This window comes from Hippoglossus stenolepis, chromosome 17, assembly GCF_022539355.2.
Source record: "Hippoglossus stenolepis isolate QCI-W04-F060 chromosome 17, HSTE1.2, whole genome shotgun sequence".
Taxonomy (NCBI): domain Eukaryota; kingdom Metazoa; phylum Chordata; class Actinopteri; order Pleuronectiformes; family Pleuronectidae; genus Hippoglossus; species Hippoglossus stenolepis.
In genome coordinates, this window is record NC_061499.1 from 21,427,756 (window position 1) to 21,455,364 (window position 27,609).

A 27,609-nucleotide genomic window follows, 5' to 3' on the forward strand; every position below is an offset into this window, starting at 1 on the left:
CTCCTGTTTTTTCTTCTTCTCACTAGAAGATAGTTGCAATAACGTTTTCTGATTAACACCAGTACCCTCAATTTTACTGTGTGGACGGGAAGAGACGCCAAAATGTACCTTATTCAGGTGCTGCCATCTTGCACTGGTGATGTCATTTGGGGTCAGGGTCTGCACAGTCATGACTTGACTTCTTCCCCGGAGTCCCTTTGCCAGATGGAGAACCTGTTCAGCATTTAGCAGATATTTTGCTCGGGAGATGGTGGAGACCAAACCAGAGCTACACGGAGTGTGACTACAGAAGCTGTTTTTAGACACAAACTCTGAGAATGTCCTCACAATGCTTCTGCACTTTCTCTGGAGTTTGCCTTTCAAGAACAATGCAACAAGGATTTTTTTTTAACTCAGATGTGTTCACAACAGCATGAAATCTCTGGAGCATTCAGGTGAGGAGTGGTGCAACATGCAGAGGCAAGATGGAACATATTAATTCCACTACGGAGATCACGTGTTTTTGTGTACAGCACATCAATGTCTGCCCTTATCACCAAAAGCTTTCTTGACATCTTCGTTAATGTCTTTTTTGTGTGTGGCACAGCTTTTCATCCTGAGATGTTTGTATCCTTTATGTTTTTTTTGTTTTTTTTTCATTTTTGCATCTGTTCCGTGTTTTGAAACATCATCAACACGCCCACTAGCCTGCTGTGAATGCTGCAGAGGATCTACTGCTGTGTTCTCACATCGGCTCAATCAGACAATCTCCTGAGTTTTACCAGGGGGATGGCTGGAGAAACTTCACACAATGTCTGGCGCCTCTCTCTCAGACATTTGCATTCTTACATACAACACCTCCGGAGAATGTCCAGAGATTCTCCAGAGTTCAGTGCATGTCTGAAAGCAGCTATACTCAAGAGAGGTAGCAGAAACAAGAGGAATGCTAGTGTTGCTCTGTGGCTGCTAAAACCACTTTTTTTAATGCTGTTTTTTGTTTTACTTGAATTCACATTAATAATGATTCTTATTTTCTGACCTGGATAAAAATCATAGCAAGCAGAATAAAATTCGAGTACATTTATGTTAATTTAGTTTATTTTAAATTAACCTGAATTAAAATGGGATGAGAAATTATTAAACAAATTATTGTTTTTTGATCATTCTTGACTTTTTTGATTTTATCTGTATTGATTTGAATGTTTATAAAAATGTATATTGTAGTTGAAATGTAGTAAATGTGTGTCTGGTGGACTATTGGTCGTATTGTCACTTTATCAGAAACAGTGAGAAATGGCCGTAGATGCGCCAGATTACTGGATCAACCGATTTCTTTTCAAAATAAAAGCCAGAATTTTGTAATTGATGAAAATGAGCAATGCAAAAATACAGATGGAACTTAAAAGTGTGCTCTTGATTGAATGACAAAGCGATCACTTGAACAATGAATGTAAACTCTAACCGGGAAATAAAACACAAAAATGGTTTCCCCTCTGAGGTAAGCTTTTATTGTGAAGGGGCTAACAGGTATCTGTATTTGTTGTAATGTGGTGCTCTTTTCTCCGGTGGTCTGATATCATTAGAGTTTCTGGTGAGACAGTGGAAGCAGCAGGAACTGACCACTGCAGCGATTCATCTCACTGATGCATTAACCTGGAGCTCTTATTCTATTGACACACAGGTACGTGACTGCTTTACATGAGGTATTATTACTTGTCAAACTGTTAGTGACTGCTGCTCTGTGGCTGTTTCTTCCTTATGTATGTAGATATGATTTGTTTTTAACTAATGATTGATCTTTTGCTTTTATATTGAAAATAATGTTGCTGTTTGTTATTATTATAATGATGATGATTATTATTCTAAACAGTATTGCTATATATCCAATATATATATATATATCGTCAACTTGTTGACTCTTCTGGGTAATCATCATATCATTTTCTGCATGTCAACTTTGTACTGTCTTTATTTAGGTAGAGGCTTCAAAATAAGCCCACTGGGTTTTCTCCATTAGGTCCACTTCCAGAGATCAGTCACATCTATTAAGAAAAGTAATTATCACCAGTTGATATAGAGTCAATGTATTTTCTTTGTACATTATTATGTTATTATTTGTAGTAGCACTAGTAATTGAAGTAGTAACAGTGGTACTTAGTTATGGATACAATTATCACATTCAGTGTATTATGATAAAGAATATTTGTTTTCTTCTTGAAAATATATTGAAAAGTTGCTAATAAATAAAACAACTAGACAGGAGTGTTTGTTAAATAAAGTAAAATATTAAACACATGCAAAAGTGATCTAAAGATTAAAATTCTAAAAAGCAAAGGTAGAGGTGTATGTTATAGGTCATGTTATCATATTGTCCAGTCATAATGTATGATAGCTGTAATAGTATCATATGATGCAGCATTGGGAGATCATTTAAGCTATAACACGGGTAGTCACATTTATGGAACTACAGTATTCTTTGTATTTACATCTATAGGTATATCAGAAGCCATTATAAAACCAGCACTAGCAGGTGACAGACGATGTAACCGTAGCGGTACAGATGATGCAGAAGCTGTGATTGTGAAAGTGTGACCTCAGCTATAACAGAGATGTGTGACCCACAGACTGTTCAGTATGGTGTGTCTCAAGATGCTGTAGGAATTGAAGTGCTGCTTCTCTGAGCTGTTGCTGCAGTCGTCACCCTCTTGTGCCGACGTGAAATCACTGCAGCCTCTGCCTCTCCTGACTGAGTGTGGATTGAAGTGCTGCTGTGTGGCAGATGTGAAAAGACAGATGTTATTCGTTATTAAGTCTCACAGAAGCATAATTTACTACTGATTCTCCTGTTATCCTCCTTCTGACAGTGTGAGCCGCTGGACTGAAGAATGACCATGCCGTGGTTACAGTTAGGGCTGAAGCTTTTCATTGTCATTTTGACCCTCTCACACTCAACCTTATGTCAAAGTAAAAGGAGGAAAGGACAGAGAGACGGCAACCAGATCATCATTCACGAGGCCAAAAGTAAGTGGAATACATCATTGTTCTAAATTCAAAGATGTAGTGTTCATGAATAGAACTGAATTGAATTGATTGAATAGGTTAATCACTAAGGAAGTCTGATCATCTCAACTTAATAATATTATAATATATATATATATATATATATATATAATAAACCTTATGGCTTGTGGTAAGTATTAAGTGTCTGTTAAATGATTTAGCAGTTATTGTAGTCCCAGTCCCATTAGTTCAGTCCCATAGAAATGTTGAAATTCAAAGGTCTTTAAAAAAGTATATAGTGCAACACTATGTAATAAACTGTGTGAGGTTGGAACACATATTGTTTCATAAACTGAGGCAAATATTTACACTTTCATAATAATTTTACTTTATTAAGATACAACTTAAAGTAGTAAGAACTCTTCTGTTTTTTTAAACCTTTGCTTAAATAGGTTTATACATTGAGATCTGGATCTCCTTTTTCAAGACAGTAAAAAAATATATATATATATATTTAATACACATACCGACACACTTCACACAAATACATTGTGCATTTTCCCATTCAAGAAAAGCATGTGTGATTGCAAATATATAAAATTATAGCCAGTTGCATATTAAATACTGTTATCTGCATAAAACATAATATACAAAATCTCCAATGCTGAACTGTAGAGCCAATTTTCATATGTAATTTTGCCAATTTTCATATGTAACAATACTAAAATCTGATGATGACACATATAGATATATTTTTTTAATTAGATAACAAACATTTCAAGTGAGATGTTACTTATCTTAAATATACAATGTAGTGACCGTTTTACCTTGTTCCACGTTCCAATAGGCAACTTAATGTTGGCCTGCAGAGTGATCATTCAGTTTGACTCACGTCCAACAGAAATAATTCTGGCCTTGTTGTGAAAACCCAATGTAAACACATTTAAACTGGAGGCAGCGAACACTTGAAAGGGATAATATGCACGGTTCCAGCAAACGGGTTATAAACACACCTTAGCTCGGTCCAGAACCGACTTGGTGATACATACAGTCCAAATATCCGTTACATGTCCATCGTCACACTGCCCGTTGCAGGATGCACCTTCCATGTGTGTCACGGTCAAAACTGCTTCGAACCACTGCTCCACAGACTTCACAAACTATATGATATCCATGCGGTCAATAATATATAACTACACATGTGCACTAAACTGCAACTTCAACTGTCGTAAACAATAAGCTGTAAGTTAGCACCTTAAGTAGAATATAATTAAATACTAGCAAATACACAATACAAAATATACTTGTGTAAAAATAAAACTATAGACTTGAATAACTTAAGAGCACAAGTGACATGTCAAACTGACATTCATATTTAGTAACACACAAATGCAGGTTGCTTAGTGACTCTTACATACAATATGTGCCGATGCCAACAGAACCGTAATATTCCAATTCAAAATGAACCCAATGGTATATTTGCCTTTATAATTCATACGGAATTTAATAGCTGGCCATCTGGATTCTGGAACAATGTAGCCTAACGTTTTCTGCTGTGTTTTATTTGCTGTCCAGGCCTGATCTGCCCAGTGGAGATTATGTTCATTGTGGACAGTTCAGAGAAAGCCAGAGCTCTGCTGTTCGAGCGACAGAAGGAGTTCATCCTGCGTTTCAGCACCAAGCTTGTGCAGCTCCACTCTGACGGCTGGCGGCTGCGGCTGCGGCTGGCTGCTCTGCAGTACAGCAGCACTGTTTCAGTGGAGCACAACTTCAGAGACTGGCAGGATGTGGATGTGTTCCAGAGTCGGGTGGCCGCCATGACCTTCATCGGCCATGGCACCTACTCCGCGTATGGCATCACCAACGCCACCCAGGTTTTCAGCCGCGAGACCTCACCCAGCAGCCTGAGGGTGGCGCTGTTGATGACGGATGGCACGGACCATCCTCGCAGCCCCAGCGCAGTGGCAGCTGCTGCTGAGGCCAAACAGCACAGCATCAGGGTGTTCGTCATCAGGATGTCGGGCCTGACCAATGATGGGCCCATGGTTACAAAGCTCCGCTCCATTGCCAGTGCTCCCCCACAGCAACATGTTCTCAGCCTCACCGACAACCAGCTGGATGACAGACTCTTCAGGGAACTGGTCAGTCGTGTGTTTATGTGTCTCCTCATGTGACACACTGACAATAATGTGAACAAACAAATCCTGTGTGAAAAGGACACTTTCGCAAAACCTGAATAATATCAATCAATCAATCAAATTGTATTTTTATAGCCCATATTCACGAATCACAATTTGTCACATAGGGCTTAACAAGGTGTGACATCCTCTGCCCTTAACCCTCAACAAGAGTGAGGAAAAGTTACCCAAAAAAACATATTAACACCTGCTAACATCTAATGGTATTTGGTAACTTAAATTGTGCAGAAGACCTTTAAAAGTACAAGGGATATTCACCATCTTGTCCTATAATATATATATATATATATATATATATATATATATATATATACAGCCTTTTTGGAATATGTCCAATCAATTCAGTTTAAAAAACATGTTTCTACTTTGTCAGTATAAGTGTGTTCAGTGTAGCTTTATCAAACTAAACAGCAGTTGTATCCCTTTAAAATGAATCTAAAGCACAATAATGTGTGCAGAATGTGGTGGGGTCTGAATACTTGCTGAAGCAGCTGTATCTTATTTGTTGAAACCTAAAAAAATGGAGGTGTAAAAATGACGCACTGTGATGTTTCAAGTGATTATTGGACAGACTCTTGGCTTTGTCCATAAACATCATGCGTGTCAGTTTTTGTATCAGTTAAACTCTAATTTAATTATAATGAGTAAAGATAATGAGTTTAGTTGCTTGTTGGTGGACTAGGCTGATTCCCCATGTCCTCAGTCTTTATGTGCGAAGCTAATAGGCTCCTGGAGGAGACCCTTTATTCAATATCATAAAGTTTCAGACTCCTCATATAGGGTCCTGGTGTTATTAATGCTGGCTCACTGTCACACTTTCATGTCTTACTGGGACATCTCAAAGCAATAGAGCCACTGTTAATGTTATTTGTAAGACCTGTGATTTTCTGCAATGACAAAATGCTGTGAAAGAGCCTAACATTAAACTGTATTTGTGTAAACTCCAAAGGGTAAAATAAATAGCAAAATATTAAAGTTCACTACTACAATAGTTTGTGCTTTGCATCCATGTCAGAGTCAGAACTCAAAAGTTGTAACTGCTAATTAATTCTGTTTTCCTTTGTTTCTTTTAGAGCACAGTTGTGAAAACTGGGGTAAGTAATATGACTTTCATTCAAAAATACCCTCCCTGTGATTATTTATTTACTTGATTCTAGGGCCTAGATGTTAGTGCTAATTCATCATGTCTGTTTTTTTGGTTTAGTTTGTTTTATCTTTATGTGGAATAATGCACACTGTTGACTTTGCTTCAGTTTTTTTGTTATATTTTTATTTCAGTGCCCACATCCAAAGACCTGCCTCTGTGAAAGGGGGGAAAGGGGTCACCCTGGATCTCCAGTGAGTCATATAGTGTTGAATAATTCTATACTGTTTATATACACTACACTGTTTTATAAGAATAGAGTGTCAGACCTCTGGTGACGTCTCACACTACATTCTTATGATGATTTAAAGTTGCTCACTAGTCATGTAATGCACGTGTATTATTGCATGTCTTGTATTGTGTTTCTCACATTTTTATGAAATGATATGCATGGAACAACATCACTTTACAGTGAATGGTGCATAAACCTGATCGTGTTTGCTAATCATCTTCTTTGCTAACAAGACTGATGTCTTCAGGCCCTCTACTTCCCCCTAGAGGATGGGATTTTTCATGGCATCATGCAATGGGAATGTGTGGGATAGGAAGGAGTTACAGATAATATGGTTGATGTTTGGACAGTAACACTACTGAAAAAAGTTTAATGTTTGTCCTTTTGGTGGTTCATGAATAGCATTCCCATTAAATTATAATATTCAGATCCAATTCATAGATGTTAATACCAGGTCTGCAACGGGCCTTTCTCATTAAAGTGTGTGTTAAAGTGTTGATTTGGACCAATAACGTGCAGACTTTGGAGTCTGCCGTGATATTAATGCACATTATGTAAAAAAGTGAAACTATCTGTACCCGATCACTTCCTCAGCCACACACAAAGCCCTGTAAGTCTTACATGGTGGCCTGTTATCCCTGCACAGACAGGCATTCTCCTGACCTCAGGACCTGGGCCGGCAGCCACTGCCAGCAGGTGTGTCTGGCCTGCATCCAAAGCACTAAAGGGAAAAGATGTGGAAGAGCAGGAAATGTTTCCCACAATGCAAGTGTAGCAGGTGTCGAGAGAGCCAGCTGAAGGGCTGTTTTCACTGTTAGCGCTGCTGAAGAGAGGCCCTTGGAAAAAAAGCAAAGGTCAAGGATGGAAGATTAAGCTTGAGCAAACACACAGGCTGCGATGATCTGAGAACCCGAGGTGGCTGGTTTATGTTGGACGGGGGTTACAGACAGGTCGCACTGAGCACACCCTACCTCACCTTTGCCTATACACACACAGGCGCCAAACTGAAAAGGGGCCCAAATATTCTCATCCTGCACAATCTTTCCCTGTACTTTCATCTAGGGGAAACCAGGGGAGCAGGGCTCAGATGGAGTGCCTGCCTCAAAGGGATCTCGTGTAAGTGTCTATTGTCTCCATAATCCAGTGCTGGTAATAGAAAGAATCCACGAAGTGTTGTTTGACGTATTGTTTTGTCTGGGCTCGGTCACTGCAGGGGGAAGCTGGAATTAATGGACGTCCAGGAATTGAGGGCCTTGGGGTGAGCATCAAATGTTTTTTTTCTGCTGGGGTTACAGGGTTTTCAAGCTGTCATATCAGTTTAGCTACATTCTCTTTTGATAAAGTATAATGGGAGCTCCAAACTGATTATAGTGAACCTTTTAAAGGGATAGTTCACCCGAAAATGAAAATTGTAAATGACCTCGTTTCAAGTTGAATTTTAATGTCGGGGAATGCAGACACTTGGATGACACCACAGGAGCAGTATGGAGGCATGTTGTGATTTTCCTGTTGTTTTATTACGTCTGAAGTCTCGGTCACCAGTTCAGTTGTATCGCATTCAGCTGCTACAAAGTTTACTTTCGAGACTCCTAAAGTGTTTTGTAGACTCACACACTCCACCCACCCCTCCATCGGCAGAGTGGTGAGTAGATGATGAGTAAAGTTTCATTTTTGGGTGAACTTTCCCTTTAAGAATATAAGTGAGACCCTTTTGAACCATGTGCCCCAGGTAGCGACTGGAGTGGATTTGGACACAAACTAAATGCATTTGCCCCCTGTGCTTGGATAGATTAAACAGGGCTGAATAAATGCATATCAAATGACTAACCATTATTTTTCAGGGAAATGTTTTCTCTTTGTTTTTCTTTGACGAATCGCTTTAATGTTAAGAGAGAACTTGCACTCTAGATTGCCATAAAAGCATTCATAAATTCATATTTGCAATATTTCCATATTAATAAATGGTGTAGCTAATTATCAGTATTTTACAAGCTGATCGGGACCAAGGTATATCTGGTGTTTTTATGGTTCCATCATGGCTGCCTGAATTACTCCTATATTACCACTTGCCATAGTTTGAAGTACAGTAACAAAACAGAAATCAAGCATTGTGTGTTTTTGTGTGTTGTTGAGCAGGTCAGGAGTGAGTGGAGGTAGTAACAGGGGTGCAATTTGCATTTTAATGATCATTGAATACTAGATGAGGCAAAGGTATAAACTTACATCCAAGACCATGAAGGATTTTTTCAGATCCAACTGAGATGTACGTTTCTGTTATGTAGCCGTTCCTTACTAATATGAATGTATATGAATATGTGGGTATACATGACATAAATATGGTTTATATAACTCAGTGCAATTCAACAGCACCACCAAGCGCAGCCTCCAAAATGACCATGAACTGAATGGGTGTATTCCGGGGTCTGGATGATTCTATACAAAGACTTGCATTAGAAGACATTAAAAAGGGTTTCAACTGTCTGATGTAAACTTTTGGAAAATTTAATTGAATCTTTCCATTTGAATAGGGTCAACCTGGCAGCAGAGGGGAAAAGGTATGGATTGGTGTTACAGTTTTAATGATAATTACAACATGAAATAATCTCATCACTACAAAGATTTTACAGTACAATTCCTTAACAAAAACAAGTGATTTCTTATCACTTCTTTTTCTATTAATTGTTTTGTGATTTTATGTATGATTTGGAAATATGGAATGACATGAACATGCACAGTGGCAGCTGTACTAGTTTCAGTTCAGCGCACAGAGCGAGCTGCAGCTTGATTTGGTTCCGTGTCCACATTGCTAAGACGTTGCTTTAAGCTTCACTTACCTGTAACCTTACTGGTCATATTTTTCAGGGAGAACAAGGGGAATGTGGTGCCCCTGGTACAAAGGGAGATCAAGTAAGTTCCTTTATTTATCCATGTTTAATTAATTGTCTGGGTGACTGTTCTGATACTAAATGTAGTGATGGTGTATTTTTTCTCAGGCTGCAGATGGACCTCCTGGCCCTAGAGGCCCCAGAGGAGAACAGGTACTTTTCATGTTCTGCACATTTAGTGCATATTGAATGGCTGGGCCTCATTTTGATGTTCTATTTTACACAGAGCGATGGTTAATGGTAGTTCCACACAACTAATCAAGCAGATATCTGAACTGATTACACTGTGAATTACATTACTTCAATTCTGATGATCTCATTAACATACAGTCCACAGAGTATATGACTGAGATTCATATAATTCTTTATCGTGGGTGACTGTGGCTCAGGAGGTAGAGCAGGTTTTCCACTAACCAGAAGGTTGATGGTTCAACCCCTGGCTCATCCATTCTATTCCTCGTGCTGAAGTGTCCTTTTGCAAGATACTGAACCCCAAATTGCCCCTGACGGCTGTGCTGGCAGTAAAGTGATGCGTGAGAAGGTGCTGCACATAGATGCACTGTATGAATGTGTGTGTGAATAAGTGAATGACAAAACTGTACTGTAAAGCCCTTTGAGTGGAAGAGACAACAGTCTTGGCTGAACTAACATTTACATGTTGAGAGGGATAAACTGTGATCATCGAAAAATTGTTCCAGCAAGTAACGTCCCTTCAAACCATCAACAAGTGTAGTTGCATTTCTGAAGATGTCTGTGTTAATTAGTAAGCAATGGAGGTGTTCCTAGGTCTTTTATAAAGCTGTGCCACCCTGCCTCCAGTCTCTTTATGCGACGCTAGGATTCCATCATCCTGACTCTAGCTCTGTACTGAACACTCAGACATGACATTGACAGTCTTCTAATCAGTGAATTAACACATTTACCAAAACATCGAACTAATCCTTGGAGAAATTATCATCAGAAAGTGTGTAGTTAATATTCATTGAAAGCAGTAGGCTGACATAGTCAGACTTTTAGGGTTTTTTCTTTTTGGAGTAGGTGTGTGTGGCCGTTGGCAACAACTTTCAGTGTTGGTATAAAGCCAGATATTACCATGGTGCAGCACACCTATGTAGTAACCATGTTTTAAAGTAAAAATGTAAGATAATTAAGTGTATGAATGTTCATATCTAAATGGGTGTGTGGTCGAATTATAAGATTCCTGTGTGCCCGCCTTCATATCCCCACTGAAACAATCAGTGCTGCTGTGAAAACCACACACTCCGAATCCATCTCCTGCTCTGCACTTGTGGAATGTGAGCTGCGGATTAGGTTTTATCCCCTTCCTAATGTTGCCTTTCTATAGCGGGGAATGCAATGGTTGTGTTCTTTGAGCAGACGTTGTTCCAGTGGATTAGGATTTGGGCACATGTTATCCATTCCCTCTCTCCTTAAATGCTTGTTGCCCCCTGCAGCATCGGTAGAACAACAGCAGCCATCGTCACTGTCCCATCAGTTTTTTCATCCATTTGATTGCTCTCCAGTTCCCATGAAATGTACCAACTCTGTCAAAGATGTATTCATACACCATCGAAGTATCACTATCCACTACATCTTTAAACTGCTTGAAGAAGTCAATTATAATTCAGATTATCTCAATTCAAAGGACCAGCAGGTGTTTTTGCATGTTTTGGCCCATTTCATTAAATCATATTTTCTGTATTCTCTACAGATTTCGAAAATCTTTCTAGGAGCCCAGTTTAGTCTCTTGTACCGACCAGGGTAGAACTGTCTACTTCCTAGGGTTTTCTTGAGTCAGGCATTTGTCAGCTCAGACTGATTTGAAATATCAGCAATGTTGGAAAATTGGTAAAAATCAAAGTACATGTCATCATGGACACAGCCTTTGCTGTGAGGGCCCCTTTGGAACAATCTGCCAGAAGAGATTAGACTAGCAGAATCGGATACCTGTTTTATCTCTCTTCTTAAGACACATCTTTATAAAACAAAAAGCTTTAATAGTATGATGTCTATGACTTTTATTATCTGAGTCTTTATTATTATTATTATTATTTTTACACTGATTGTTTGTGAGTTTCATATTCTTTGTTGTAAAGTTACTTGTATTGAAAAGTGCTATACAAATAGTTATATTATATTATTATTATTATTATTAGGATTATTATTATTATTAGGATTATTATTATTATCATGATTATGACAATATTCACATTGTCTGGTAAAAAATTGGCCATCTCATTGATAAAAGCCTTGATATTTTGGACAAAATAATAATACAGTGAAATTAAGCATATCTGCTTCTCTATCATAATACAATGTTGCATTTCTATGGATTTTTTACATCTGAAACTACAATTTTTATGTGAAATCTTCATGTGAATTAGATGTTCATATAAACTCCTCTGAGACTCCAGCAGAGGGCAGTGTTCACCTCAGTGACCTACATGTCAAAGAAGTATCTCGTGAATGATTTAACATTGAAATAAAAACATGCTCAGCCCCACTTTCAACACTTTCTAGTTTGAACTGAATGTAAATATTGTCTCTCTGGTTTGTAAACCTTTTGCTAGTGTCTCCAGAGGGAGCTGCGTGAAGCTGCCACCTGTATAATGCATATGAATCTCTGACTAAACCTATGGTGTTTAAGTTGCATCATGGGTAATGTAGGGACCAGGTTTTATCAAGGACCAACCATGTTTGGAGTAGGGAAGATACCATCTCTAGTTCTGCTTTTGTCTGTCACATTGTGAGTGTAATGTTAGGGAAGAGCAGCGCTATTATAACACTTCAGCATTCTCTGATTCATGTCAGCATTGCAGAGTATATGTCATTTCCATTAAATAAGCTCAGGCTTCCATCCACCAAGTGTCCACTTCTGCATCAGTTTAGCAACAGTGGCTCCTCAAAATGTCACTTGCCTACTAGCTGCACATTTGACAAACCATAAGCACCTCCCACGAAGGCCTCGGCCTAACCACAACCAGTAAATCCTCAGAGTACGACCATTGGTAGAAGAAACTCTCAGAACCCACCTCAGGCACCAGGGTTCATTCCCTCTCTGCTGTCAGTCGGTGGGAAGCCACTGAAGGATCCTTCGGGTAACAGCTAGTTGGTCATAGTGTGATAGAGAAAACGGTCACTTCCCAGAGAGCAACAAGAATGAGGAACTGACCTTCCCTGAAGAAAAGGGAAAAGCAACAATATCACCTTTTTTCTTTACTCTGTAATAAAGACAATGTTTGCCAATTATGTTTAATGTCTTAATCTTTGTTCCAACATTATCATGTACTTATACACATTTTAAAATCTTTGAATATTTTATGTTCAATTCAATTCAATTTTTTTTCTATAGCGCCAAATCATAATATACATTATCTCAAGGCACTTTACATAGAAGGTCAAAGCCTGTTATGGTATTTATTGAATCAAAACCATTTATTATTTCTTTTGTCTCTTGCAACCGCCAGGGAGCCATGGGGGGACATGGAGACCAGGGTCCAGAGGGGCCGTTTGGCTCTAAAGTAAGAAGGCTGGCCACCATGTTTAGAATGCATGAAGTGATTCACTGCATTCACAGGTTGAAGCTATGGGCATGTTCCTCAAGTTTGTTTCCCCATTCCTTTATAGGGTGAACGAGGACCAAGGGGTGCACCTGGACCTCCAGGAGATAATGGCATTGGGTTCCCTGGTCCCAAGGTACATTTTATGTTAGATATTTGATCAAATAAGGAACGTTTTCTTCTTACTTATGCACAGGAAAGCCAATGCCTGTCCAGTATAATCCTCACTTTAACTCTAATCTGTACACTTTATTTTTCAGGGTGACAAGGGGAACCAGGGAAGACCAGGTGCACCCGGACCAATGGGTGTAGGTGAACCAGGGATGACAGTGAGTGAAACTACAGGGACTGTTCATATTGCTGATATACTTTAATCACAACCAAAGAAACATTATCTATGGAAAATAGTATTGCTATCTGTTAGATAAATCTGAAGTAAAATCTGCTTTGCCAACATATTTGTTGTTTTGTTTCAAACCAGTGTGTTGGAATGCAGACAAAGAAAACTTACTTATCACTCTTTTATTAGCCCAGTGTATATATTGAAGAATCCTCATGTGAAAATATGAAAACTACTCTATGTGGCTTAAAACCACAAAGTGTAAGATTATATTTTCTTATCAGATTAAATGCGGAACAGAAAAATGGAATAGTGTGTGCAGTTAACAATACTGTTGCTCTAACGTATCACAACGATTCACCTTGGATTTTTAACAATGTTAGTCTACTATACACTCAGTAGACTGACAGCTAATGTAATATCTGTTAATTCAGTATTTACGTGCTGATGTGATTATAGGGTCCAGCAGGTCCACCGGGGATGCAAGGATCTCCAGGATTCCCTGGTGAGGGTCTCCCAGGCTCCAATGTAAGTTCTAAGACATGCATAAAATACACTAATAAACTGTAGACTTCTCTGGAGACCTGTTGTTGACTCGTCAGATCCTTCAAGGCCTTCCTCATCTGTGTTTACAGGGTGACAGGGGGTATGAGGGTCCTAAGGGCAGTCGTGGACCTCCAGGATTTGGGTACAAAGGTGATAAGGTATGGTTCAGAGTTTAATGAGGTTGGGATCACAGACACATGTATACTGCAATCCTGTGTAGCTGTAAAGGATGACCTGTCTAACTTCTCATTTGTCTAACCCTCAGGGAAACCCAGGATCCCCTGGACTTTCAGGTTTGGTGGGGTTTCCAGGGTCAGGCACACAAGGGGACAAGGCAAGGCCAATGAAAATGACAGGAATTTGTAGTTATTATTTGTCCTGTTTTTATTCAACTCAGATTTTTTTCTGTGGCTTTAGGGGGACCAAGGGCTCACAGGGCCTTCTGGACCCAGGGGACCTCCTGGAATTGGTATAGTTGGACCAAAGGTTAGTCAATGAGAAGCAGTGAAATGTTAAACAAGCTTTTAATCCATAATAGACTTTCATGTGTAATATACAGTACATACACAGCATAATGCAGTATGCTAAAGACAAGAGTAAAGTAAAAGATTTCTACTTACAAATGAAAAGTTGAATGCAAAAGAAATAAAGACACAGATTAATCCACTTTTCTTGCCACAACCTCACATCATCTGATATGACCAACAGATAACGGTGGCTAAGGCTAGCTAATGTTGGCATGGATTATTCTGTGTAACAGAGTGGGTTCACTGATTCAGTACTAAATTAAAGCATGTATTCCATTGGTGGAAGAAATACTCAGTTCCTTTGTGTACTGAAAGTAAAAGAAGTAATACTAAAGATACTCAGAGGATTCAAAAGTTGATATTTATATTATTATTATATTTATATTTATACATAAAATAAAAATAGTAAATTTGGGGGGGGGTCCCAGGATCTCTCCTTGTTATGTTGTCAGTAAAAATTTGTATCATTCTCATAAGAGAACCTTAATATGCAGTAATGTCGAGAAGATTTCAGCTCAAGAGCAACTCCACCCTCAGCCAACAGGACCTTCACTACTACTACTCTACTTCATCACTGTACTCAACTAACCGAGCTACGATACAGTAGGCTCAGGTTGAAAAAAGCAGTCTGTCTGCAAATGATGGTGGATGTGTACCAAATATAATTTGGTAATAGTTTTACAATTTGCCTTCATTTTTCTTTCTAAATACAATAGGCAATTTTCCCTGTAAATTTTACGATTAACCTGCCACTTTCTTGACCAAAAAGCAACCCTTTGCATCTTTCTGTGTGATGAAGTTCAGTCAGTGCTTTGTGTTGTTTTCCAGGGTGACCAGGGTTTCCCAGGAGAACCTGGACCTCAGGGAAAGAGGGGTGATGGTGAACCAGGACCAAAGGTTAGATGAGCAAACTCATCTTGAATGTTCAAAGTGAGATTAAATGGAACACACTAAATGTTTTGAGTTTATGTATGTGTGGTTTTCCAGGGGAAGCCAGGACCTAATGGGACTGCCGGGATACCTGGTATTCCTGGTGAGGATGGAGCTGCTGGGGCTAAGGTGAGAAAGTGACTTGAGGTCAAAGATCACATTTTGCAAAATTACAAGGTTCAATTTGCAGTTCAGACACTGAAGACACTGAAGACAGTTAAAGGTCCAGTGTGTAAGGTTTCAGTGAAAATGATCTATTTGCAGGTATTTAATACAAAATAATCCTAGTGATGTTTTCACTCAACTAAATTGTATGAATTGTTGTTTTCTTTACCCTAGAATGGGCACTTTATATTTGAATACTTTATATATTAGGCCAGACTGGACAAACTAAACACCTTTTGAGTTTTTATGACAACTGAAGATGACAGCAGGTTCTCTGTCATGTTTGGAAGGGGAGCGTGAGGGGAGGGGTATTCAGCTGCAAAATGCAACTTCACCACTAGATGTCACTATATCCTACACAGTGAACCTTTAATATGCGCATCCCTAAAAAGTTCATGTGATACGTCTAAGAGGCAGAACTAAAATGCTAAATATATAAAAACTGAAACTGAAGACAAAATTACTTGTGTGTGTTCAGAAATTCTAATAACCATTTGGATGAAAAAAGTATAAGAAGGTGCAACATGCTTCCCATGTTGAGTGTGTGAGTGTGATTGAAAGAGTATGTCAGTGCAGTGCAGACTAATGTATTAGATATGATCAGTTATTCTGCTACGTAACACTTTCCACTCCATTCCCTGTTTGCATTATGCCCCATCAGTGGACTTCTATATTTAATAAAGAGCTTGTGATTCACCCCGAAACGTCTTTGTTTAATGCTGTGATGCTGTGTTGTCTAATCTAGGGAGAGATGGGCTTGGTAGGTCTGCGAGGATCAGAAGGAGCACCTGGGAAAGGTATCTCTGGAGAAAAGGTAATATTTAATGACCCACATCGCAGCTTCTGCCCAATGAATGTCGTCGCAGCATCCTAGAGGATATCCTGATTGGTGTATGTGCAATATTAACAGATGTTGCTTTGTATGAGCCGCAGCTTTCACAGTCTTGCACATAAGAAAACAGTTCGATGTTTAGGTACATATTTACATACCTGACATTGGTTTCACTGACAAGTCATTTATTACGCTTAGTTGTATTTTCAGAGTCACTGTGAGTAAGTGACTGTGTGTGTGTGTTCCTCCGCAGGGAGATAGAGGTGACCGTGGACAGAGGGGACTTTCAGGGGGCCCAGGCCCTAGTGGCCCTGCCGGTGCTAAGGTCTGTTAAATACATGTTACTCTTAAGCACTGTTAGGTTCATACTCTATGGGCCTGATCTACTAGAGGTTTGCGCATGTAAAAACGTGTGCAAACTTGATTTCACCCGCAAAAAAACATGCAAGCTGATCTACTAGCGGTGCGCACAGAGGATTGGGTGCAGAATATTTTGAGGAGTAGATTTAAACACTTGAATTTAGCACACACATTGTGATTTATAAAGCCTGAAAATAATTGCGGTGGTTGTGACTGCGTCTATATTTAATACGTTTGAAAGGTAGGTGCTAATCGGCAAAGCGTTACGCACAGATGGCTGGATTGACAGAAGCAAAAATAATCCATGGCCATTTTCACACCAGATACAACGCTTACCAGCTGCCTGGTCAGAGGCATCTCTATTTTTAGTAGATCACCCGCAAAACACCCACAATCCAAATGTGCAATCTGTTTTAATGCACCCGCAATTTAGCACTCTTTATTTGGGATCTTAGTAGATCAGTCCCTGAATGTATTTGCTGGGGTAAATCCACTGTAATCAGCTGAGACTAGCTTCAGATACAGTAGCTGGCACTGTAACACAGAGCTAGGCGTTAGATCAGGTCGTATGTAGAAGGGTCTTGGTGGTTGGAAATCCACAATGTAATAAAGCATGCTCCCATAATACTTCTGAAGTTCAGAATCAAGTGGAACAAAATAGACGACGCATCAGATTGACGTTTTTACATTTTACTGATGCTGTTGTTCAGGGGGAACCTGGGAGCCCAGGAATGACAGGCCAACCTGGACCTGCTGGTCGTGGCATTCCAGGACCAAAGGTGACAACACCCATTACAGGAGCTCGTACATGTGCACACACACACACACACACACACACACACACACACACACACACACACACACACATTTTCTATGCACCCAGGGATCAGAGTAAACCGTAGGACTGCTCAGCTTCACTTTCATGTGTGTTATAGAGACATCTTTTAACCCTTGTGTGAGGTTCAAGATTTTGTTACTCAGACAATGTTGCGAGTCTGGTAGACTCACTGCATTATTTGATTTTTAAATCAATACGGCCATAACAATTTATGTAAAATACTTGTGTCCTGATCTGTAGCATGAAACATTTAAAGATTTTTTTTCAATGTGGTTAATAAATTAATAACTTGTTATTGCTAATATTTTGAGCATTAGTTTTTGCTCAGTTTCCTTTATCAGGAATAATTGGTGTTGTTGTTATTTCTTCTCCTAAATAACAGGGAGATCCTGGGCCTGTGGGACCAACTGGACCTGTGGGAGAACCTGGAATGGGAATTATTGGCCCAAAGGTAACACAAAAACAATGTACTTACTATACTTTATCAATATGCTGTATCATGCATCAATACACTATGAAATCTTATATAAAAGAAGGATTTTCACTTTAATACCATCGTGCATGGATTTTTTTCCGGACAGTTACCTTAAAGTAAATTTGCACTATACACACCTTCAGGTGGTTGTGCTCGTGTCTGACAATACTGCTGCTGTCTTCATGTTAGGGTAATAAAGGAAATCCTGGGCCTGTGGGGCCACCAGGGATGAAGGGAGATGGAGTCCCAGGACCACAGGTAAGAGGAAAATGGGACAATTTAATTTTATTTGTCTTCAATGCTTAAAATAAAAAGGATTCTGAATGAACATCTTGTCCTCATCAGGGACTGCCTGGTTTACCGGGAGTGCAAGGAGAGACAGGAGTCGATGGGAGAGGACTTCCTGGATCTAAGGTGAGGCAAAAGTCAAAATTCTTGAATTCATGAAGTGTAGAGAGGAGTGCCCCCAAAATCTCAAAGGCATATTTACTGATGATAAGTGTTGTGCCGATCTACATTCAACAATTGTGAAATATTTGAATGAAATGGCCATATCCTAATGTAACCCTAAAGTTGCAGAATAGGTTTGGACATCAGCTTCCACACCCAACAAAGCAAAAATCATGAGATGTGTAGGTCATGTCAGCTGCTAGAAAAAGGGATGTTGACTTGGCAAAAGCAAGATAATTGATATAAAAGATGGGTTGGGTTGCAAGAGATGGATAACTAGTAGAAATTATAGTCTGAGTTTGCTCTATTTATTTTGTGTGTCAGGGTGACAGAGGCTTACCTGGGGTCACAGGCCCATCAGGTCCTCCAGGAACTGGACTTTATGGACCGAAGGTCAGTGAGTGTACATGCAGTATGAGGAAGATGAATAGTTTCTCTTTTTGTAAACCAATTCCTTTGCATATGATAATGTTATTAACCTCACATCTTGACAATTACTGTAATGCATTGGATTTCCAGGGTTCTACAGGGCAGCCTGGTCCATCAGGCGTCCATGGGCTTCCAGGAGAGGGCATCCAGGGTCCAAAGGTTTGGCGAGAGAAAACACTTGACAGCACTAGTAGGCTATAGTGTCAGTCAAGACAATCCCAAATTTATTCCAGCTGTATGATGCTGAGTTTTTGATGAGTGGCACCTCACTACAGCGGAGTTGACCGTGCTGATCCATTTGTCTTGCAAGTTTGCCTGATCAATCAATCAGTCTTTGTCATTTCACTCTATGGACAGGATTTTAGTATATGTTCATATTCTGATGATGACCAATTTGTCATTGTTTATTCTTAGGGAGAGCCTGGGTTTCAAGGGCCAGTGGGCCCCCGCGGGGCACCAGGGGACGGCCTCCTAGGGGAAAAGGTACAAACAATACAGCCAGTACATGTGCTAATGGTATATGGCCTGTAACATATTGGCTTAGATTATCAGTGTTCAACATTTGTTGTAATAAAGAATTCTCTCTCAAACACACACACACACACACACGCACACACACACACACACACACACACACACACACACACACACACACACACACACACACACACACACACACACACACACACAGGGTGATAGAGGCATTTCTGGATACCGGGGAAAGAAAGGAGACAAGGGAAACTATGGAGAACCCGGATCTGCTGGACGAAAGGTAACACAGCATGTCCCATCTTCTAAATATTCCAAATGAAACAAAAACAAGAGAAACAATTAACAAGTAAAGTTGTATAGTTAACAGTGGAGGAGCAGAAAAGTCTGATGTATTTAATAGAGAACAATTAAATTGTGTGTAATATTGCACATTACATGTAATGCCAGAGTAACACAGTTAGTGTAGGACAATATGATTCAATCTGAACCACGTAGCTGATCAAATCATGTTGCATAGATTTAGGATAATAATTTTATGATTTAATTACAGCCTGATGCACATAGCCTTTTGGTAAATATAAGACTATGCGTTCTAAAACTCTTTTTTAATGTTGCCCAGCTAGATAACGCAGCTACTAAGTAATGACTCGTACATATAAAACATTCACAAAAACAAGGTTTCTTTTTGAATGTTTTTATTTTTAATAATTGAAATTGCACCACACACATGCACATGATATATTATTAAACAGTGACATGACATGACACTCTGGGAGAGTAAGTGTAAGAATCTTTTTATAGAATTTAGAATTCACTTTTAGTGCCGTTCGTTCTCAATTCTGAGACACTTTACAAGTATGTGTGTTGAAAGTCTAGGCCAGCGCTGCTAGCTCATAGGATGCTAACACAGGCCCAGGATCTGTATAAACCCTCTGGACATAATTTAGTCAATCTCAATCAATCTGGAGTATCCATCCATCAGATCACCGTGGAGATGATCCAAAAACATTGCCATCACTATACTTCCTAATCTGAGTCTAATTACAGGGGAGACCTGGAGAAAAGGGGGGACCAGGACTGACAGTGAGTACAGCGACTGACACAAATGACTCTGAGTTCTATATTTTAACATTAAAATGTAATGCCAATTTTTTCATCTCCTTTTTTTTAACTACACAGAGAGAAGAGGTCATCAGAATAATAAGAGAAATCTGTGGTAAATCACACATTTTATCAAGTTTGCAGCAGTTTACTTCTTAATCATTAGTAAGCTTTTGTTTTGCTTAGTTTATATATATATATATATATATATATTCTATGATTAGAATCCTGTTATGATATAAATAAATATAAACACAAATAAAAAAGACTTTTGAATATGGGTTATTGGCAATATGTGTTGCAGTGTAGGGGAGAACAGGGTAAGTGGAGCCAATGGACAAGACCACCCCCTGTATCTGTGTAACCATAAAAAAAAGGAATCATGTGACCACAATTAAGAAAGTGTACTCGACATTACTCATTCCAACTTTGACACATGGAGAGAGTGGTAAGCAAACCAGAACAAAAAGATTTTTGTCATGCAAAGTGAATTAATCATGTACACACATACATAGACATGCATACATACACATACACAAACTCTTTCGTTGTCACTGTTACATTCACAAATTGTACACATAAATTATTTCTGTAGCTAACACACAAAGATCAGAGTTTATTATTTCCCTAAAAAGTTAAAGTAACATGCTGAACATCAGTAAACAAATATATGGTTTTACTTTAAGTATAAGTTTTTTTGTCTTTGTTAAATTGATGGCATGGATTTTGTATCATTTTTAGATCAGTTTTTAATGGTGGCACTATTTACCCATTATTTACCCATAGAGGGTTCAATTTACCCCATCACTATGAAAATGTTACCCCTACCTTGGTTCATTGTTCTGAAACCATAATAATTAGATAACTTGTTTTAATTTCCATGGGTACAAAACAACATGAGGTATACTGTATATAGTTACTATTGTTTGAAACACATACACTTCTGTTTTGCAGTCAAATGTAAAAAGTGGCTCATCTTACCCTGTTCTCCCCTATCTATATCCAATAGGTACTATTATAAAGTGTATAGAGATAGAGTGATGCATATTGCAAGGCTTTTTAATGTGTTTGTTCTGTTTGTTGCCTAGGCTGTGGTCTGAAGTGCAGAGAGAGCCCTCTGGAGCTGGTGTTTGTGATCGACAGCTCGGAGAGCGTGGGACCAGAAAACTTTGAGTTGGTGAAGGACTTTATGAATGGTCTTATTGACCGGATGTCGGTGAGCACTGAGGCTAGCCACATAGGCGTGGTGCTCTACAGCCACGTGGAAATGGTGGTGGCTAGTCTGCAGCGGCAGACCAGTAAAGAAGACATCAAGGCTGCTGTCAGGAGGATGCCCTACCTGGGCGAGGGCACCTTTACCGGCAGCGCCATCCACCGAGCCATCCAGCTATTCCGGGCTTCGCGACCTGGTGTGAGGAAAGTGGCTGTGGTTATAACTGACGGGTTGGCTGACCCCCGTGACATCATGCAGTTTGAGGAAACAGCCGCAGAGGCCCACTATGAGGGAATTGAGATGTTTGTTGTGGGAGTCATGAACAAGACTGACCCTCTGTATGAAGATTTCCAGGCTGAGATGAATGTTATTGCCTCTGATCCTGATGCAAATCATGTCTACTTTATAGATGACTTCAAGAGTCTTCACAGTAAGTAAACAATTCAGTATCAAGACACAACTTCTTAATTAATATCATCTCTTCCATGTGAGATGGCTGACAGGTTCATGTTTCTATGCAGAATGATATTTTAGGTGTGTGTTTTTGTTGTTTTTTTGTAAAAAAAACAAAAAACAGACTCAATTTAAAGCATTTACTCACAGCTAGGGGACAACACGAAAGCTACAGTATATGAGTGCTTGAAGTAAGTATGAAGTGCTAAATCTTCTCAATAAGACAAATTGTGGGAGATCAGATAAGCAACTCCACCAGAAATAAGTCTGCATTCTGGGATTCAAACTCGACACCTTTTGTGCCTCAAAATTAACCATTAATGGCTAATGTGTCCCCCACTGAGGTAGAGACTAATAATCTATATGTTCCTGTGCTTTTCTAGTCTTAACGACCACTCAAAGCACATTCACACATTCATATATATTCTACATGTTGCGCTTTTTCTGTCACACATCATTCACATTCTTTTGGAACAGCCTTGAAGGGCAATTTAAGGTTCAATGTCTTGCTCAAGGAAACTCCTGAATGCAGAGTTGAGGAGTCAGGGATTGAACCACTGACCTTCTGGTTATTGGACAACTCGCTCTACCTCCTGAAACACTGGCGGGGAGAGAAGTGGCTCACCTGTATATAAGATAAGATAGATAAGATAAGATGTACCTTTATTTATCCTCCGTAGAGGAAATTCAAAAATGACACAGCAGCGAAAGTAGCAGCGCAAGAGGAAAATATAGAGATTAAAAATATGAATGAAAGTAGAAATATTATATTCAGCCTATATGCTAATATAACACTGTAATACCCCTAGTAATGAAGGTGAGGTAGACAGGGAATGTTTGCTTGTGTGTGTGTGTGTGTGTGTGTGTGTGTGTGTGTGTGTGTGTGTGTGTGTGTGTGTGTGTGTGTGAGCAAAGTAACAGTAGAGAACCGAATGCTTGCACAGTGAAATTAGTTTATGCTGAATCCTGCCTGCAGATGACATTGATATTTCACACTAGTTTGACATAAACACCCACATGTTATGATGCTGATCACATTAGATGTTGTTACTGAAAACTTTTGAAACAAGTAAAACACGTGATTTTTGTGTTTTTATGTTTCGTAAGTTGCCTCTGCCAAGGAGGTTATGTTGTCACGTAGCAGGATTGGACTAGAAGTATGACTACGAAACTTGGTGGAAGGTATAGGTCAGGTTTTCTTTCCACTTTGTTTAACATTTTGAGATATGGTGTTTTTACTTAATTTCTCAGAGAATAATTCATGGACATTAATGAAAGATATTCAACATGTTTAGAAAACCGATGTTTATGTGTGTGCGCAAATTCTGTGCAGATCTAAATTAAATTCGAGATCTTGTGAGTTTAAATGTGGTTTCACAAGGGGACTGTTCAGCCTTGGCTTAGGTGGAGGTTTGTTGGTATATTATTTATGTAGTCACCAATAATTCTTGTCCCTGTCATCTTATGTGAGTACAAATTCAAACAGTATTCTTATACTGCTGTTGTATCTTTGTTTGTTTCTACACAGCTCTGGAAAGCGTTATTCTAAGTCGGGTTTGTGAGCAGGATGACACAATGGCCTTTCTACCGAACTCTATTTTTCCAGCCGTGGAAATCGACGCTGACATTCCAGATGCTACCCATTTCAAAGAGTTCTCAGAGGAAGAAAACATACAAGTAATGTTGCTTTGGACACATAGATACTGGAAAAAATTGTTAACCTAAGTCTTGAGCTGGTTGCAAAACACAGACTCACTTTCAGGAAACATGAACTCACATTTACCAGACTCAGCTTCACAGGGACTCACTATGACCAGCAAGACTTCCACTGAAGATGTTGGTCCAGCTGCAACCGGCGACAACTCGCTGATCTCGTCTCAAGAGAACTTACGAGTATCTTGAGAACTTGCGATAGCTGTAACCATCATCTTCTGATTTATTATTATTATTATAGTATTCAAAAACTAAAACTGTTACACAACTGTTGAGACTAAAGACACCCATGGTCCTCAAAGCATTAAACCTAATGACTTTTTCTCTCGTGCCGCCATGAGGTTAACATTTCTAGTTTGGAGTGAAATGTCTCTGCAGTGATTGAAAGGGCTGCCACAATGTTTTCAGTAATCAGATTTTCCACTCAGGGTGAAATGTGATAACTCTACCATGATTCATTATTATTAGTATTTATCATATATTTCTTTTTATTACTAAGCACTTGCAAACCTACATCCCCAGCTGTACTTTGTGTTCAGTGCTAATAAGCTAATGCTAACATGCTAACACTAAAAAACATGGTGAACATCGTAATGCTAAACACCATTTTAACATTGTCATCATGACATGCCAGTAGTACGGACCTTAGCAATTTTTTTAGAGGTAAAATTAAAAAGCACTTATTTTTATAAAGGAGAGTAATTAGGCTGGATGTTAACTCCAGAAATAAAAGAAGGGGTCTGCAAACCATCCTCCGGGTACCATGGTTGTTACAAAATGTCATGCCACTTATTACTTTAAGAATATAAAGATTAACTGTGTCTGATCTGAGCTCATCCTCTTCTTCTCAGCGGGAACACACAGTGGAAGCAGTGACAGCCCCGACTCTGCAGTCCCCTGAGTCAGAGTGGCCTGATGAGAACCTGCTTGATAACGAACTGTTGGTGGAGCCCTGGAACAGGCTTCCAGACCTCACGTTTGGCTCTCCTGCTGGCGCTGGGGTGACCTCCATAGAGGGCCCTCAGTCACAGACTCAATGGCTGCATGATGCCTTGAGCACACAGGCTCCAACCAGCCCTTCTCCTCCACACCTGACAGACTCATCAGTTCCAGGTAAATGAACACACCACAAACGGATACATATCAGGGACAGTTCCACGGACATACCTTTGATACTTGTTTGATCATCAATATTTGATCATCTTGAACTTCCTTCTAAGTGTATTGCATTTCTGTAGCAACATGCCACATAATTGGTCAGTATTTATATAGAGCTGAGTGACAGCTATCCCACATGACAAACAATTATGGAAAATTGTTTGTTTTGGTTATACATCAAACATGTAATGTGTCTGTGTGTGTGCGTGCTCTCCGAGTGACCTTCTACATGAGGGTGTGTGTGTGTGTGTGTGTGTGTGTGTGCACAAACTAAACAACACATTTACAACAAACCTAGTGGGATTAGTACTTGGGTTTATTCAGATAATCAATTTTGGATCAGTTAAAGTTCAAAGGTCAAGGTCAACAAAAATATGGTTCAAAAACAAATTTTCCAAGCTATTTCCACAAATAATACAGAAACAATCTAAAGCTAATTTGATCAGAAAGTGATTCCCCATCAAATGATCTTAATGAAGTGACACAATGAAGACGCCAAAATGATGTCATGCAAAGTTTAACAATATATTTTCCCAGATATCTTTACATCTCATAGGACTATAGATATAACCTAAGCCTATATTGATCAAACCGTCTTTGTGATAATATGACTTTGGCTGTGATAAAATACTCTTCGGAAATCTTTTTAATGAATTTGAATGACATTTCAATTAAAATACACCTGTAATTTTAATTTAATATTAGACTTTTACTGGTATCAATGTATTTTCATAATTAATAAACTGCACAGGTTACAATGGCAATCCAAGCAAAACCATTCATACATTGTGCCCTTCCTGTCATTTCAGTTGGAGGATGCAGTCAGCCTCTGGACCCAGGTCCCTGTCGGCAGTACAGAGTCAAGTGGTACTATGACCCTGAGGCCAACGCCTGTGCCCAGTTCTGGTACGGAGGCTGTGAGGGGAATGCAAACAACTTTGAGACTGAGGCCAAGTGCAGGGATTCCTGCATATACACGTAACACACTGTGTTTGCAGGAAAAGGTGTGTGCGAAGCTAATGTGCTCCATCAGCGTCACCGAGGAACACAATGGACTGATGACGCAGGCTTCACTGTTTGAACAGGGCTCAGGCCATCAGCTGCTGCTGCTGTGCTCACATCCTGTTGAAGGAGAAGAGTGATGGAGCTGAGCTGGATCACCTTGTTGTCTCTCGGGCTACATTGGCAGTGCAGCTGCTCCTGTTTAGTTCTGAACTTCTGCACACAACATTAGCTGTCTATTCATTTTGGAGTTGTTATATCTGTTGAGGATGTAAAACAAGAAAACAAAACCCAATACAAGCTGACAAGGCCCATCAAAAAGTCAACATGGCATCCCAAACACAATTCTATGGATAATCACTTTCACTTTTTTACCACCGTTGTCTAGTTCTCCTCCAGGCAAACACATGATTACCCTGAGGTCTGTATCACAAAGCAACTTCAATTCACAGAGGGAGAAGCCTGAGCAGCATGAGAACAGAACAGCGGCAGCAGCTCCCCCTCTCTGTGTGTCTACACAGTACTGAGTTGTAGGTTTAACCATGTTGTGGAAGCTTTTAGAGCCCAAAACACAATCACTGAACTTGTGACTGGATTACACAAGCAAATGGGCTTGGAGCTTAAAGATATGCTTTGAGTCATGTTTACATTCACACAGCACAACTGAAAACATGGTCTGTAAACAGCTTTTTGAACGGCGGCTGAAAAACTATGTCGGATCCTGGATAAGGGTAGTTAGATAAGAATAGTTCTTAATGACAAGCCAATCACACAACATAGTTACTTTAATATGATGCAAGGAAAGTTACACAATATGATAATGCCACTTGAACCAAATAGCGATGGAGAATTAGGAATATCACAATATTAAAAGCAAAACTTAAGATATAAATAATTTTAGGAATTAAAAAAAATATATGGTTGTCATTTTCAACTAGTTAAGTAGTCTTGACTAGTATGGAAAGTAAACAGATTATAAACAAATCATTGTTCAATTATTTTTTTTATAGTTTTATCTTGATTATAATAATAAACGATCATCAATAAGTGATATACTTAAAACTTAACTGAAGTAATCAATGACTGAATAAAATTTACATTCAACTTTAAGCTAATTAACAGCGTACACAATCAATATTCAGCGACTGTATGATCACCATTTATTAGTCTGTTAGAGTTCCTGTTCTTTATTAAGAACAACTTTTTTGCTCTTTATTATGCACCACCCTAATATAGTAAGTGCACATGTCCATATCAGAATAATGACTCCCAGTAATGTGATTGGTCAGTAGTTGGACAGTTAACCTGCTCTGCAGCACAGTCTACCATGTAGAACTAACCCGGTTTAAAACAAGCCAGCTTGATGATTCTCCAAAACCTTACTTAAAGATAACCTACTAAACTTGCTTTGTGATTCAGACCCTAGGAAACGTTATGAGATTACACTGGTTTACCTAAATACACTTTCAACCTCTGCAGTTTATGCAGATCACAGCAGGAGCCCAAGTAATCATAGTCTCATTCCTACAGAGTCCTCTATAGAGCTCATGCTGCCAAATGTGTGAACAACTCCGATAAATGTACACA

The 27,609-nt window shown here is 39.2% G+C and overlaps 1 protein-coding gene across 1 annotated transcript; it reads left to right on the forward strand.

Annotated features, from left to right (window-relative positions):
• The first annotated feature begins 2,864 nt into the window (after window positions 1-2,864).
• Window positions 2,865-26,830, forward strand: col28a1a (collagen, type XXVIII, alpha 1a). The gene is made up of 34 exons (XM_047344166.1): window positions 2,865-3,000; window positions 4,555-5,120; window positions 6,251-6,271; window positions 6,456-6,515; window positions 7,616-7,669; window positions 7,767-7,811; window positions 9,082-9,108; window positions 9,416-9,460; window positions 9,547-9,591; window positions 12,906-12,959; window positions 13,066-13,134; window positions 13,259-13,327; window positions 13,798-13,866; window positions 13,974-14,042; window positions 14,150-14,218; window positions 14,302-14,370; window positions 15,240-15,308; window positions 15,399-15,470; window positions 16,252-16,320; window positions 16,592-16,663; window positions 17,409-17,477; window positions 17,919-17,987; window positions 18,201-18,269; window positions 18,357-18,425; window positions 18,786-18,854; window positions 18,981-19,049; window positions 19,305-19,373; window positions 19,582-19,662; window positions 20,430-20,465; window positions 20,562-20,598; window positions 21,572-22,126; window positions 23,678-23,826; window positions 24,714-24,975; window positions 25,830-26,830. Exons 1-34 carry the CDS (start codon window positions 2,865-2,867, stop codon window positions 26,000-26,002), a joined length of 3,525 nt encoding a protein of 1,174 aa, XP_047200122.1. The 3' UTR covers window positions 26,003-26,830.
• Window positions 26,831-27,609: the final 779 nt, after the last annotated feature.

Bases quoted from the DNA above. Each gene is read 5' to 3' on its own strand.
- col28a1a (XM_047344166.1), top strand. From the start codon at position 2,865: ATGACCATGCCGTGGTTACAGTTAGGGCTGAAGCTTTTCATTGTCATT. The intron at 14,371-15,239 runs GTTAGTCAATGA...GTTGTTTTCCAG, and splicing joins TTGGTATAGTTGGACCAAAG to GGTGACCAGGGTTTCCCAGG. The intron at 23,827-24,713 runs GTAATGTTGCTT...TCTTCTTCTCAG, and splicing joins CAGAGGAAGAAAACATACAA to CGGGAACACACAGTGGAAGC.